A 16,905-nucleotide genomic window follows, 5' to 3' on the forward strand; every position below is an offset into this window, starting at 1 on the left:
TGGGGTCACTCGTGGGGTCACTCATGGGGTCACTCAGAGGACAGTGGGGTCACTCAGGGACAGTGTGGTCACTCATGGGGTCACTCAGGGGACAGTGTGGTCACTCATGGGGTCACTCAGGGATAGTGGGGTCACTCATGGGGTCACTCAGGGGACAGTGGGGTCACTCATGGGGTCACTCATGGGTCAGTGGGGTCACTCGTGGGGTCACTCGTGGGGTCACCCAGGGGACAGTGGGGTCACTCATGGGGTCACTCGTGGGACAGTGGGGTCACTTGAGTGGTCACTCGTGGGGTCACTCTGGGACAGTGGGGTCACTTGAGGGGTCACTCGTGGGATCACTCAGGGGACAGGGTGGTCATTCATGGGGTCACTCATGGGGACAGTGGGGTCATTTAGGGGATAGTTGGGTCACTCATGGGGTCAGTCGTGGGGACAGTGGGGTCACTCGTGGGGTCACTCAGGGACAGCAGGGTCACTCAGGGGACAGTGGGGTCACTCATGGGGTCACTCAGGGACAGTGTGGTCACTCGTGGGGTCACTCAGGGACAGTGGGGTCACTCATGGGGTCAGTCATGGGGTCACTCATGGGGTCACTCATGGGACAGTGGGGTCACTCAGGGACAGTGGGGTCACTCATGGGGTCACTCAGGGGACAGTGGGGTAACTCGTGGTCACTCATGGGGTCACTCATGGAGTCACTCAGGGGGTCACTCAGGGACAGTGCAGTCACTCAGGGACAGTGGGGTCACTCATGGGGTCACTCAGGAGACAGTACGGTCACTCAGGGGACAGTAGGACATGTCACCCATTGGGAGATATCACCCATGGGGTCACATCAGTCATGGGGACACCAGAGTGTCACCCATTGGGACACCAGAGTGTCACCCACTGGGACGTGTCACCATGGGGTGACACCAGCTCTGGGGACACTGGGGTGTCACCCACTGGGAGATGTCACCATGAGGTCACATCAGGCACAGGGACACTAAGGTGGGGACAGGTCACCCATGGGGTCCCACCAGGTTCTCCCAGGCCATGGGGACACCTCAGGCCATGGGGACATGTCACCCCCTGGGGACACCTCAGGCCATGGGGACATGTCACCCGCTGGTCACCCATGGGGTCCCACCAGGTTCTCCCAGCCAATGTCACCTCCCTAATGTCCTTGTGATGTCCCCCTGCTGTCCTCTCCTGCTGTCCCTCCAATATCCCTCGATGTCCCCCTGCTGTCCCCTGGAGATGTCCCCCTGCTGTCCCCAATGTCCCCAATGTCCCCATTGTCCTTCCATCCCCAGTGTGTCCCCATACTCCCCCCAGTGTCCCCCTGCTGTCCCCACTGTCTCCACTGTCCCCACTGTCCCAGTGTCCCTGCATTGTCCCTGCTGTCCCCAGTGTCCCCAGTGTCCCCCTAGTGTCCTCATTGTCCCCAGTGTCCCCACTATCCCCAGTGCCACCTGTTTGCTGCTGTCCCCACTGTCACCCTGCTGTCTCCAGTGTCCCCAGTGTCCACCTGCTGTCCCTGCTGTCCCCAGTGTCCCCCATTGTCTCCCCAGTGTCACCTGTTGGTTGCTGTCGCCACTGTCCCCCGCTGTCCTCCCAGTGTCCCACTGTCCCCACTGTCCCCATTGTCCCCATTGTCCCCAGTGTCCCCAGTGTCCTATTATCTCCCTGCTGTCCCCATTGTCCCCACTGTCCTCATTGTCCCCGGTGTCCCCATTGTGCCCTTATCTCCCCATTGTCCCCATTGTCCCTGCTGTCCCCATTGTCCCCATTGTCCCCACTGTCCCTACTGTCCCTACTGTCCCCATTGTCCCCATTGTCCTCAGTGCCACCTGTTTGCTGCTGTCCCCACTATTGCCCTGCCATCCCCATTGTCCCCACTGTCCCCATTGTCCCCGTTGTCTCCCACTGTCCCGCTGTCCTGCTGTCCCCGCTGTCCCCGCTGTCCCCATTGTCCCTGCCATCCCCGCTGTCCCGCTGTCCCCGCTGTCCCCACTGTCCCCAATGTCCCATGATCTCCCTGCCATCCCCGCTGTCCCACTGTCCCCGCTGTCCCACTGTCCCCGCTGTCCCCATTGTCCCCATTGTCCCCATTGTCCCCATTGTCCCCATTGTCCCCACTGTCCCCCATTGTCCCCGCTGTCCCGCTGTCCCCACTGTCCCCACTGTCCCCCAGTGTCCCCATTGTCCCCGCTGTCACCTGTTTGCTGCTCTGGGTGTTGATGAAGGTCAGGTCATCCATGGTCAGAATGATCTTGTTGGGACCTTTCATGAGCTGAGCCTGCTGGATGCGGCGCCTGGGGACAGCAGTGGGGACATCGTTGGGGACAGCAATGGGGACATCGTTGGGGACATTGGGGACATCGTTGGGGACAGCAGGGACATCGTTGGGGACAGCAATGGGGACATCGTGGGGGACAGCAGTGGGGACATCGTTGGGGACAGCAATGGGGACATCGTTGGGGACAGCAGGGACATTGTTGGGGACAGCAGGGACATCGTTGGGGACAGCAGTGGGGACATCGTTGGGGACAGCAATGGGGACATCGTTGGGGACAGTGGGGACATCGTTGGGGACAGCAGTGGGGACATCGTTGGGGACAGCGGGGACATCGTTGGGGACAGCGGTGGGGACATCGTTGGGGACAGCAATGGGGACATCGTTGGGGATAGGGGGGACATCGTTGGGGACAGTGGGGACATTGTTGGGGACAGCAGGGACATCGTTGGGGACAGCATTGGGGACAGTGGGGACATTGGGGTGAATGAGGACATTGGGAATATTGGGGATGTTGGGGACATTGGGGACATTGGGGATGTTTGGGACATTGTTGGGGACAGTTGGGACATTGTTGGGGACAGCAGTGGGGACATCGTTGGGGACATTGGGGTGAATGAGGACATTGGGGACATTGGGGGTGATGGGGACATTGGGGACGTTGGGGATATTGGGGACATCGTTGGGGACAGCGGGGATATTGGGGACATTGGGGACACAGGGGACATTGGGGACATTGGGGATGTTAGGGACATTGTTGGGGACATTGGGGACATTGAGGACATTGGGGGCGTTGGGGACACTGAGGGGACATTGGGGTCACCAAGGTCACCAGGGCCACCAAGGCCACCGGTGTCAGCAGTGCCACCCACCGGATGTGACAGGCCAGCGCAGCTCCGGCCGCGATGAGAGCAGCGATCAGGAGGAACATGAAGAAGACAAAGCCAGCGTCCATCCCTGCGGAGTGACCGCCAGAGTGACCACCAGTGACCACCGGAGTGACCACCAGAGTGACCACCAGAGTGACCAGGAGTGACCACCAGTGACCACCAGAGTGACCAGAACTGGCCACTGGAGTGACCACCGGAGTGACCAGGAGTGACCACAAGAGTGACCACCAGTGACCACCGGAGTGACCACCAGAGTGACCACCAGAGTGACCAGGAGTGACCACCGGAGTGACCACCAGAGTGACTGTGAGTGACCACAAGTGTGACCAAGAGTGACCACCAGAGTGACCACCAGTGACCACGAGTGACCACTGGAGTGACCACAAGTGACCACCAGAGTGACCACCAGAGTGACCACCAGAGTGACCAGAACTGACCACCAGAGTGACTGTGAGTGACCACCAGAGTGACCAGGAGTGACCACTGGAGTGACTAGGAGTGACCATGAGAGTGACCAGGAGTGACCAGGAGTGACCAGGGGGGATTGAGAGTGACCAGGAGTGACCAGGAGTGACCAGGGGTGACCAGGGATGACCACCAGAGTCACCAGGAGTGACCATGGGAGTGACCAGGAGTGATCAGGGGTGACCGGGGGGATTGAGAGTGACCAGGAGTGACCAGAGGTGACCAGGAGTGACCAGGGGTCATCTGGGGAACCAATGTCACCCACTGGCTGTGGCACTGCAGGTCACTCGTGGGTGGACGTGGATGGAGAGGGATGGACATGGGTGGACATGGATGGACATATGGATGGACATGGATGGACAGAGGAATGGACATGGATGGACAGATGGATGGATGGACATGGTGGACATGGATGGACAGATGGATGGATGGACATGGTGGACATGGATGGACAGAAGGATGGATGGACATGGTGGACATGGATGGACAGAAGGATGGATGGACACGGTGGACATGGATGGACAGATGGATGGATGGACATGGTGGACATGGATGGACAGATGGAGATGGATGGATGGAGAAGGACGGACAGATGGATGGATGGATGGATAAATGGACAGATGGACTGAGGACCAAAGGAATGGATGGACAGATGGATGGACATGATGGCCACGGATGGATGGATGTGGACAGATGGATGGACATGGTGGACGTGGACAGATGGACACGGTGGACATGGATGGGTGGACAGAGGACCAAAGGAATAGATAGACAGATGGACAGATGGATGGACAGATGGGTGGACATGAATGGACAGAGGGATGGACATGGATGGACAGATGGACATAGTGGACATGGATGGACAGATGGACATGGTGGACATGGATGGATGGACATGGATGGACACATGAATGGACATGGATGGACAGATGGACATAGTGGACATGGATGGACAGATGGACATAGTGGACATGGATGGATGGATGGATGGATGGACAGAGGGATGGATATGGTGGACATGGATGAATGGACATAGATGGACAGATGGACATGGTGGACATGGATGGACGGAGGATCTGCAAGGGTGATGGAGGAAGGAAGGGATGGATGGATGGATGGATGGACACAGGGAGGGATGGACACAGCTGGGGCCACCGGCCTGGCTGGACACCTCCGAGACCCTCTGACCATGGTGGGAACAGGAATAGGGTGGGACAATGACCATCGTAGGACAATGACCACAGTAGGACAATGACCATGGTGGGACTGGGATGGTGGTAGGACAATGACCATGGTTGGTGCAGGACTATGGTGGCACCAGAACCCCTTTGAGATTCCTCCTAAGCCCCTGAAGACACCTTCAACCTCCTGGAGATGTCCTCAGACTCCTTCGAGACCCAGAGCCGTGGTGGCACCATGACCACAGCATGTCCAAAGCCATGGTGGCACCAAGATCTGATTGATCCAGAACCATGGTGGCACCATGACCAGGACAATTCCAGAATCATGGTGGCACCGTGACCACAGCTGGTCCAGAACCATGGTGGCACCAAGATCTGATTGATCCAGGACCATGGTGGCACCATGACCAGGACAATTCCAGGACCATGGTGGCACCATGACCACTGGCCATGGTCAATCAAGACAGCCATGGTCATCTCCCATTGCCATGGTCATCTCCCATTGGCCAGTCCATGACCATGGTGGCACCATGACCACCTGGTCCAGGACAGTGGTGGCACCATGACCTCGGCCAGTCCATGACCGTGGTGGCACCATGGCTGCTTCTGGACAATGTTGGCACCGCAACCCCCATTGTGGTCACTCCAGTTCTGTGGTGGTCATTCCACCCTGATGGTCACTCCAGCCCCGTGATGACCATCCCAGCCCCACGATTACCATTCCACCCCCACGATGGTCACTCCACCCCCACAGTGGTCACTCCAGCCCCACAATGACCATTCCACCCCCATGGTGGTCACTCCAGCCCCACAATGACCCCACGGCCGGTTCTGGACAATGGTGGAACACCAACACCCACATTGGTCACTCCAACCCTGTGATGACCATTCCTGCCCCATGATGACCATTCCAGCCCCATGATGACCATCCCCACCCCATGGTGGTCACTCCAGCCCCGCAATGACCATCTCCACCCCCGCAATGGTCACTCCAGCCTCGCGATGACCACCCCAGCCCTGAAATGGTCACTCCAGCCCCATGATGACCACCACCCACCACCACCCCACAAACCACCCAACCACCCCCACCCCACACCACCCACCCACCAAACCACCCCACACCCACCCAACCACCACCCCAAACCACCCACCCCCTCAATGACCACCCTACCCCCACAGTGACCATCCCAGCCCCATGGTGGTCACTCTGGCCCCTCAGTGGTCACTCCAGCCCCACCATGACCATCCCAGCCCTGCAATGACCATTCCAGCCCTGTGGTGGTCACTCCAGCCCTGCAGTGGTCACCCCAACCCCATGATGACCATTCCAGCCCCACAATGACCACCCCACCCCCATGATGACCATTCTAGCCCCACAATGACCATTCCATCCCCACAGTGGTCACTCCAGCCTCGTGATGACCACTCCACCCCCATGATGACCACTCCAGCCCCACGGTGGTCACTCCACCCCTCAATGACCACCCCACCCCACAATGACCACTCCACCCACACAGTGGTCACTCCAGCACTGCAGTGGTCACTCCAGCCCTTCAATGACCATCTCACCACCATGGTGGTCACTCCAGCCCTGCAGTGGTCACTCCACTCCCACAATGACCACCCAAGATGACCACCCCACCCCCACGATGACCACCCCAGCCCAGTGATGGTCACTCCAGCCCCCCAGTGGTCACTCCACTCCCACAAAGACCACCCCACCCCCACAAAGACCCCCACACTGACCACCCCACCCCAGCTGACCACCCCCGTCCGGCCGCTCACCTCCATTGCAGATCGCCCCCGAGTCGAACCAGCAGCCGGCGTCGGTGGCCGGACTGGAGCTGTGCGGCCAGTGGGGGCTGTGGCTGCGGTAGCTCAGGCCGCGGGTGCCCGGCTCCAGGCCGTACACTGCCCACAGGTGCTGCCCCTTGCCGTCCGTGTCCAGCACCACGTAGGGCACGGACACCTCGCCCTCCTCGTCCACCGTGAAGGTCTGGCCGAAGCCCTGGAGCTGGAAGTCGCGGGCGTGGTCAGCCACGCTGGTGCCCATCACCCAGCGGCCGCTGCGGCGAGTGGCCTCCACGGCCGTGGCCAGGAAGTAGATGGAGTTGTAGATGGTGGAGAAGAGAGGGTGGACCTGGTGGGACAGGTGGGGTCAGCGGAGGTGGCCGTGGTCAGGGGGAGTGGGTGTGGTCATCTCCCGTTGGCCGTGGTCAACAAAGGTGGTCATGGCCATGGGAAGGTGGGTGTGGTCATCTCCCATTGGCCGTGGTCAAGGGAAGGTGGGTGTGGTCATCTCCCACTGGCCGTGGTCAAGGGAAGGTGGGTGTGGTCATCTCCCATTGGCCGTGGTCATCTCCCATTGGCCATGGTCAACCAAGATGGCCGTGGTCAAGGTAAGATGGCCGTGGTCATCTCCCATTGGCCATGGTCAACAAAGATGGTCATGGTCATGGTCAAGGTAAGATGGCCATGGTCATCTCCCATTGGCCATGGTCATCTCCCATTGGCCATGGTCAACAAAGATGGTCATGGTCATGGTAAGGTGGTCATCTCCCATTGGCCATGGTCATCTCCCATTGGCTGTGGTCATCTCCCATTGGCCATGGTCAACAAAAGACAGCTGTGGTCATCTCCCATTGGCCATGGTCATCTCCCATTGGCTGTGGTCATCTCCCACTGACTGTGGTCATCTCCCATTGACCATGGCCATCTCTACCCAACCCCCTGAGATGTCCCAAACCCTGTCAAGACACCCCAAACCCCCTCAAGATGCCCTCAAACCCCCTCGAGATGCCCTCAAACCCCCTCAAGACACCCCAAACCCCCTCAAGATGTCCTCAAACCCCCTCGAGATGTCCTCAAACCATCTCAAGACAACCTCAAACCCCCTCCAGATGCCCTCAAACCCCCTCCAGATGCCTTCAAACCCCCTGGAGATGCCCTCCCACCACCCCCAGCCCCACCTCGGCAGGGTCCACGTGCGCCGGGACCTCGTAGGCCTTCTTGGCCTCGTCGATGGCGTCGCGGAAGGAGGCGTCGGGCGAGTCGATGGTGACGGTCAGCACGGCGTCGTAGGCCAGCCGCAGCTTGGTGTTGTTGGCCAGCACGGGGTAGGGGACGCGGCGGTAGGGCAGCGCGAAGGTCAGCGCGTCGAACGGGATGAAGACGAAGGTGCCGTCGGTCATGCCCAGGTCCTCGGCCTTCTCCAGCAGGACCTTCTGCTCGCGGCCGCCCAGCAGCACCGAGTGCATGCACATCACCACCACTGCGGGACAGGGGGTGTCAGGGGTGGGGTGGGACTGGCGGGGCTGTCTGTCCAGCTGTCTGTTTGTCCATCCATGTCCACCTTCTCCATCCATCCCTGTGTCCATCTGTTTGTCCATCTGTCCATCCATCCGTCTGTTCACCATGTCCATCCATCCATCTGTCCATCCAACGATCTGTCCATCCATCTGTCCATCCCTCTATCTGTCCACCATGTCCATCCATCCATCCATCTGTCCATTCATCTGTCCATCCATCCACCCATCCATCTGTCCACCATGTCCGTCCATCCATCCATTCATCTGTCCATTCATCTGTCCATCCGTCCATCCATCTGTCCATCCATCCATCTGTCCACCATGTCCATCCATCCATCCCTGTGTCCATCTTTCCCTGTCCACCATCTTCATCCATCCTTCCCCTCCCATCTCCATCCATCCATCCATCCATCCGTCCATCCGTCCATCCATCCATCTGTCCACCCATCCATGTCCATCTGTCCACCCATCCATCCATGTCCACCATCTTCCTCTATCCTTCCCCTCCCATCTCTGTCCATCTGTCCATCTGTCCATCCATCCATCCTCTTCCTCTCCCACCTCCACCCATCCATTCCTCCTCTGTCCATCTGTGTCCACCATCTCCATCCATCCATCCATTTGTCCATCTGTCCATCCACATATGACATCTACAGCCCTCCTTCCTTTCCCATCTACATCTGTCCATCCGTCCATCCATCCTCTGTCCATCCATGTCCACTCTTTCCTCTCCCGTTTCCATCCATCCATCCATCCATCCATGTCCACTCTTTCCTCTCCCATCTCCATCCATCCATCCATCCATCCATCCATCCATCCATCCATCCATCCCTTTGGTCCTCTCTCCATTCATCCATGTCCATCTATCCATGTCCACCATGTCCATCCATCCATCCATCCATCCCTACCTCTATCTCCACCTCCACCTCCATCTCCGTCTCCACCTCCATCTCCACCTCCACCTTCCACCTCTATCTCCATCTCCATCTCCACCTTCCATCCTCACTTCCATCTCCATCTCCATCTCCATCCCCACCTCCACCTCTATCTCCATCTCCATCTCCACCGTCCATCCTCACTTCCATCTCCATCTCCATCTCCATCTCCATCTCCATCTCCATCTCCATCTCCATCTCATCACCTCCACCTCCATCTCCATCTACACCTCATCACCTCCATCTGCTCCTCTGTCTCCGTCCCATCTCCATCTCCATCTCCAACCTCCATCTCCATCTCCACCTCCATCTCCATCCCCATCTCCATCCCCACCTCCATCCCACCTCCATCTCCACCTCCACCTCCACCTCCATCTCCATCTCCATCCCCTCCACCGTCCATCCCCTCACCTCTCACGCCGTCGGCCCTCTGCACTCTCCTCAGCGCCTCCTCGGCCTCCTCCTCGTCCTCTCCGGCCGCGGTGACCACGGTGACCGGCAGCCCCCTGGCCCGGAGCTCCTTGGCCAGCTCCTCGCCGACCTCCACCCACAGGTCCTGCCTGGCGGCCACCACGGCCACGTGCGCCCAGCGGAAGAACTTGAGCACGGCGTGCAGGACACCGGCCGGAGGGGGCAGCGGGTTGACCAGAGTGACCGCCCCGGCCGCGGCGCACGCCCACGACACCACGGGTTTGTTCCACGCCGCGGCCAGCAGTCCGGCCGCCCCGCAGGCCGCGGGGTTGAGCGGCCCCACGATGGCGCTGGCGTAGCGCTCGGCGCTGACCACTCCGGCCACGGCCTGGGGCGTGGCGCAGGCCTCGGGCAGGACCACCGCGTCCCACCAGTAGCCGGCGGTCAGCGCGGGGTCGCGGTTGAGCCGCGCCACGGCCAGCCGGGAGGCCACGTCCGGCAGGGCTTTGGCCAGCAGCGGGTCGCAGCCCCACGGGCCGAGGACGCCGATCTTGAAGGTGGCGGCCAGCGAGGGGAGGGGACAGGGGACCAGGAGGAGGAGGAGCAGGAGGAGCAGAGGGGACACGGCCGGAGGCCACCGGGGGTGGTGGGACAGCAGCAGGAGGGGCAGCGGGGGCGGGGGGGAACGGGAGGTGACACCGCGGGAGGAGGTGGCACTGCGGGAGATGCCACCAGCGTGGGAAGTGTCACTGTGGGAGGTGCCACAGCTGGAGATGTCACCATGGGAGATGTCACCATGGGAAGTGTCCTTGCAGAAGGTGGCACCATGGGAGGTGTCAGAACCATGGGAGATGCCACCATCATGGGAGGTGTCACTGTGGGAGATGCCACAGCTGGAGATGTCACCATGGGAGATGTCACCACTGTGGGGGATGATGTCCTTGTCAGAGGTGTCACCATGATGGGAAGTGTCCTTTCTGGAGGTGGCACCATGGGAGGTACCAAAGCCATGTGAGATGCCACCATCATGGGAGGTGACACCGTCATGGGAAGTGTCACCAAAGGACACGTCACTGTGGGAAGTGTCACTGTTGGAGAAGTCACTGTTGGTGATGTCACCATGATGGGAAAAGTCACTGTTGGGAATGTCACCGTGGGAGATGTCCCTGCTGGAGGTACCAAAGCCATGGGAGATGCCACCATCATGGGAGGTGTCACCATGATGGGAAGTGTCCTTTCTGGAGGTGGCACCATGGGAGGTACCAAAGCCATGGGAGATGCCACCATCATGGGAAGTGTCACTGTTGAAGGTGCCACCATCATGGGGGTTGTGCCTGTTGGAGGTGACACCATCGCGGGAGATGCCACAGTTGGAAGTGTCCTTCTTGGAGATGCCACCACTGTGGGAGGTGCCACCACCGCTGGAGAAGTCACTGTTGGAGGTGCCACCGTGGGAAATGTCACCGTGAGGGGTAGTGCCACTGTGAGAGATGTCACCACCATTGCAGACGTCACCGGTGGAGATGCCACCATGGGAGATGTCACCATGGGAGATGCCATCATGGGAGGTCATGACGTGACAAGTGCCACCGCCACGAGAAATGTCACTGCTGGAGATGCCACCAGGGCAGATGTCACCATGGCAGATGTCACTCCGGGAGGTGCCACCACCACGGGAGGTGCCACCCGGGGAGATCATGACACGGGAGGTGCCACCACCGTGGAAAATGTCATTGTGGGAGATGTCACCGTGGGAGATGTCACCGTGGGAGATGTCACCACTGTTGGAGGTGGTGCCACAAGAGGTGCCACCACCATTGGAGATGTCACCATTGGAGATGTCACTGCTGTTGGAGATGTCACCATGAGAGGAGCCACCACCATGGAAAGTGCCACCACCGTGGGAAATGTCACTGTGGGAGTTGTCACCATTCCAGGAGATGTCACTGTGGCAGAAGCCACCAGAGAAAGAGTCACCATGAGAGACGTCACCATGGGAGATGTCACCGTTGGAGATGTCACCACTGTTGGAGATGTCACCATGAAAGGAGCCACCAATGGGGAAAGTACCACCACCGTGGGAGATGTCACCGCGGTTGGAGATGTCACCATGGCAGAAGCCGCCAGAGAAAGAGTCACCATGGAAGGAGATGTCACAGTTGGAGATGTCACCATTGTGGGAAATGTCACTGTGGAAGGTGCCACCACCATGGGAGTTGTCACCAACATTGGAGATGCCACCATGGCAGAAGCCACCAGAGAAAGAGTCACTGTGAGAGGAGATGTCACTGTTGGAGATGCCACCACTGTTGGAGTTGTCACCGTGGGAATTGTCACCCTTTGGGGAGATGCCACCATGGCCAAAGCCACCAGAGAAAGAGTCACCATGGAAGGAGATGACACTGCTGGACACCGATGGAGATGTCACTGTGGGAGATGTCACCGTGGCAGTTGTCACCCTTTTGGGAGATGCCACCACAGCAGAAGCCACCAGAGAAAGAGTCACCGTGCCACTGTTGGAGATGCCACCGTGGGAAATGTCACCACAGGAGTTGTCACCATGAGAATTGTCACCATGAGAACTGTCACCATGAGGGTTGCCACCCTTTTGGGAGATGCCACCATGGCAGAAGCCACCAGAGAAAGAGTCACTGTGAGAGGAGATGTCACTGTTGGAGATGCCACCACTGTTGGAGTTGTTGTCACCACTCCAGGAGATGTCACCACCGCGGGAATTGTCACCATGGGAGATGATGCTATGGGAGATGTCACCGTGGAAGGAGATGTCACCGTGGGAGTTGTCACCATGGGAGTTGTCACTCTTTTGGGAGATGCCACCATGGCCAAAGCCACCATGGAAGGAATTGTCACCATGAGAGGAGCCACCAATGGGGAAAGTGCCACCACCGTGGGAAATGTCACTGTGGGAGTTGCCACCACCGTGGGAAATGTCACTGTGGGAGATGTCACCATTCCAGGAGATGTCACCGTGGCAGAAGCCACCAGAGAGAGAGTCACTGTGAGAGGAGATGTCACCATGGAGAGTGCCACCACAGGAGTTGTCACCATGAGAATTGTCACCACGGGAATTGTCACCCTTTTGGGAGATGCCACCAGGGCAGAAGCCACCAGAGAAAGAGTCACTGTGAGAGATGTCACCATGGGAGATGCCACCACCATGGGATGTCCCAGTGTCACCGTGGGTGGTGTTGGTGTCACCGTGGGATGTCCCAGTGTCACCGGTGCCACCGCTGCCGCCGTCCCAGCCGTGTCCAGCGCTGTCCTTGCTGTCCGTGCTGTCACCGGTGCCACCGCTGTCCCCGCTGTCCCCGCTGTCCCCGATGTCCCCGCTGTCCCAGCCGTGTCCGGCGCTGTCCCCCTGGGGCCGCATGGCCGGACAGTGCCGCGGTGACCCTCAGGCCCAGGGCTGGCCGGGAGTGTCCAGCGATGTCACCATGGCAACCATGGGGTCACCTGCGGGGACAGAGCGGTCAGTGGGGGGCACTGGTCAGTGGCGGGGCCTGGCATGGGGGTCATTGGTCATTGGCCACTGCTTGGTGGTCAGTGGTCACTGGGGGGTCAGTGGTCAGTTGTCATTGGTCAGTGGTAATTAGGGGAGTCAGTGGTCAATGGTCAATGGCCACTGGTCAGTGGTCAGTGGTCAATGGTCAGTGGAGGTCAGTGGTCACTGGTCAGTGGTCACTGGGGGCTCATTGGTCAGTGGTCAGTGGTCAATGGGGGGTCAGTGGTCATTGGTCAGTGGTCACTGGGGGTCAGTGGTCAGTGGTCAGTGCTCAGTGGTCAGTGGTCAGCGGTCAGTGGTCATTGGTAAGTGGTCAGTGGTCAATGGCCAGTGGTCAGTGGTCAATGGGGGTCATTGGTCAGTGGTCACTGGTCAGTGGTCAATGGGGGCCAGTGGTCACTAGGGGGTCAGTGGTCAGTGGTCAGCACTCAATGGTCACTGGTCAATGGTCAGTGGTCAGTGGTCAATGGTCACTGGTGGGTCAATGATCCGTGGTCAGTGGTCAGCACTCAACGGTCACTGGTCAGTGGTCACTGGTTAGTGGTCAGTGGTCACTGGTGGGTCAATGGTCAGTGGTCAGCACTCAACGGTCATTGGTCAGTGGTCACTAGGGGGTCAGGGGTCAGTGGTCAGTGGTCACTGGGAGTCACTGGTCAGTGGTCACTAGAGGGTCAGTGGTCAGTGGCCAATGGGGGATTAGTGGTCATTGGTCAGTGGTCACTGGGGGTCAGTGGTCAGTGGTCAGTTCTCATTGATCAGTGATCAGCACTCAATGGTCACTGGTCAGTGGTCAGTGGTCATTGTTCACTGGTCACTGGTCACTGGTCATTGGTCAGTTCTCATTGGTCACTGGTCACTGGGGGTCACTGGTCACTGGTCAGTGCTCAGTGGTCACTGGGGGTCATTGGTCAGTTCTCATTGGTCACTGGTCACTGGTCACCGGTCACTGGTCACTGGTCACTGGGGGTCACTGGTCACTGGTCACTGGTCACTGGTCACTAGTCAGTGGTCACTGGTCACTGGTCACTAGGGGGTCACTGGTCACTGGTCACCGGTCAGTGGTCATTGGTCACTCTGTGTCCCATTTCCGGCCGGTGGGGGAGGGGTTCCCCCGCCCCGCCCCGCCCCTCCCCCCGCTCCCATCACCCCCCGCGGCGGCGCTAATCCGGGGGGGGAGGGGCGGCAAGGGTTAAACCGGATAATCCAACTGCCCCTCCCCCACCCCGACCGGCCACGTGACCCGCGGGGGAGGGGAGGGGGGAGGGGCGTGGGGACACACCTGGGGGACAGAGTGACATGGGGACACACCTGTCACACCTGGGGGGACAGAGGGACACACCTGGGGGACATTGGGGACACAACTGGGGGACAGAGGGACACACCTGGGGGACAGAGGGACACACCTGTCACACCTGGGGGGACATTGGGGACACACCTGGGGGACAGAGGGACACACCTATGTGACACACCTAGGGGACAAAGGGACATGGGGACACACCTGGGGGACAGAGGGACAGAGTGACACACCTGGGGGACAGAGGGACACACCTGGGGCACAGAGGGACACACCTGGCACACCTGGGGGACAGAGGGACACACCTGGGGGACATTGGGGACAGAGGGACACACCCAATACACCTGGGGGACAAAAGGACACACTTGGGGGGACAGAGGGACACACCTGGGGGGGACATGGGGACACACCTGGCATACCTGGGGGACAGAGGGACAGAGTGACACACCTGGGGGGACAAAAGGACACACCTGGGGGGACAGAGTGACACACCTGGCATACCTGGGGGACAGAGGGACAAAGGGACACACCTGGGGAGGACAGCCCCACCTGGGACACACCTGGGACCCTCCTGGTGTCACCTTCTGGTGTCACCCACACCCAGTGTCACCCTCACCTGGTGTCACCCCCACCCCCTGAGCCCCAGCCGGTGTCACCTGTGCTTGGTGTCACCTGTGTGACACACCCAGAGTCACCTGTGCTCATTGTCACCTGTCTGTCCTGTGTCACCTGTGCCCATTGTCACCTGTGTGACACACCCAGAGTCACCTGTGCTCAGTGCCACCTGTGCCCATTGTCACCTCTGCGACACACCTATTGTCACCTGTCTGTCCTTTGTCACCTGTCTGTCCTTTGTCACCTGTCTGTCCTGTGTCACCTGTGCCCATGTCACCTGTGCGACACACCCAGAGTCACCTGTGCCCATTGTCACCTGTGTGACACACCTGGTGTCACCTGTGCTTATTGTCACCTGTGCTCATTGTCACCTGTGTGACACACCCAGAGTCACCTGTGCCTATTGTCACCTGCCTGTCCTGTGCCACCTGTGCCCATTGTCACCTGTGTGACACACCCAGAGTCACCTGTGCTCATTGTCACCTGTGTGACACACCCAGTGCCACCTGTGCTGGATGTCACCTGTGTGACACACCCAAAGTCACCTGTGCTCAGTGCCACTTGTGCCCATTGTCACCTGTGTGACACACCCATTGTCACCTGTCTGTCCTGTGCCACCTGTGCCCATTGTCACCTGTGTGACACACTCAGTGTCACTGTCACCCCACCTCGGCCTCACCAGGTGTCCCCAATGTCCAGTGTCACCTGTGCCCTGTGTCACCCACACTTGGTGTCACCCACACCCGGCGTCACCTGTCCAGCGTGTCACCTGTGCTGTGTGTCACCTGTGCTGCGTGTCACCTGTCCTGGGTGTCACCTGTGTCAGTTGGATGTCACCTGCGTTGGGTGTCACTCCTGCCCTGTCACCTGTGTCACCTGTGGTGGCTGACACCTGTGCCAGTCAGGTGTCAATTGTCCCCTGTGTCAGTTTGGTGTCACCTGTGTCACCTGTGGTGGGTGTCACCTGTGCCAGTTGGGTGTCACTTGTCCCATGTCACCTGTGACAGGTGTCCCTTGTCCCCCATGTCCCCCAATGTCACCTGTTCTGGGTGTCCCCTGTGTTGGGTGTCACTTGTGCCCCGTGTCACCTGTGCTGGGTGTCCCGTGTCTCAGTCCAGTGTCCCACCTGTGCCGGGTGTCACTTGTCCCCTGTGTCACCTGTGTCAGTTTGGTGTCCCCTGTGTCACACCCCTGCTGTCCCCTGTGTCACTCAGGTGTCACACCTGTGCCGGCTGTCACCCCCATCCTGGTTGTCCCCTGTGTCAGTCGGGTGTCACCTCAGTCGGGTGTCCCTTGTCCCCTGTGTCAGTTAGGTGTCCCCTGTCCCTGGTGTCAGTCAGGTGTCCCCTGTGTCGGGCGTCCCTTGTCCCCTGTCCCCCCCCGCTCTCCCCTGTCCCCCCCAGGTGTCCCCCGTGTCGGCTGTCCCCTGTCCCCTGTCCCCTGTCCCTTGTCCCCTGTCCCCCCAGGTGTCCCTGTCCCCTGTCCCGTGTCCCCCCAGCTGTCCCCTGTCCCCCCAGGTGTCCCCATGCCAGCCGGCTGTCCCTGTCCCCCCTAGGTGTCCCCTGTCCCCGCTCTGTCCCTGTCGCAGGTCAGCTCCGCCCTAATCCCGCCCAGGCTATTCCGGGCTGCTTCATCCCTGGGGACAGCGCGGGGACAGCGCGGGGACAGCGCGGGGACAGCGCGGGGACAGCGCGGGGACACGTCACCTCTGCGTCACCGGGCACGCGGCAGCGTCACCTGCGCGTCACACCGCACGTGGCAGCGTCACCGCACGTGTCACAAGGGTGTCACCTGAGTGTCACCGCACGTGGCGCTGCGGCCAAGTGTCGCATGTCACCTGCCTGTGTCATTTGTCATACATCACATGTCACCTGTCACCTGTCACACCTGTGGCTGTGACATTACCTGTCACCTGCCTGTGCCACCTGTCACACATCACATGTCACCTGTCAAATGTCACCTGCCAGTGTCACCTGTCCATGTCACACCTGTGGCTGTGACA

At 59.6% G+C, this 16,905-nt stretch overlaps 1 protein-coding gene across 1 annotated transcript in view; it reads right to left on the minus strand.

The window, feature by feature from the left end:
- The window catches only part of LOC146423095 (retinal guanylyl cyclase 1-like), a 35,653-nt gene extending 24,609 nt beyond the window's left edge, over positions 1-11,044 (minus strand). Inside the window, exons 1-5 of the mRNA XM_085045069.1 lie at positions 9,472-11,044; positions 7,787-8,088; positions 6,603-6,957; positions 3,154-3,238; positions 2,204-2,300 (exon numbers count right to left, since the gene is read on the minus strand). Coding sequence (XP_084901195.1) covers positions 2,204-2,300; positions 3,154-3,238; positions 6,603-6,957; positions 7,787-8,088; positions 9,472-11,044 — 2,412 coding nt within the window. The remainder of the gene's footprint in view (positions 1-2,203; positions 2,301-3,153; positions 3,239-6,602; positions 6,958-7,786; positions 8,089-9,471) is intronic.
- Positions 11,045-16,905: the final 5,861 nt, after the last annotated feature.

The sequence above is a fragment of the Lichenostomus cassidix genome, unplaced genomic scaffold, assembly GCF_008360975.1.
Source record: "Lichenostomus cassidix isolate B80296 unplaced genomic scaffold, HeHo_3.0 HiC_scaffold_34, whole genome shotgun sequence".
Lineage (NCBI taxonomy): Eukaryota > Metazoa > Chordata > Aves > Passeriformes > Meliphagidae > Lichenostomus > Lichenostomus cassidix.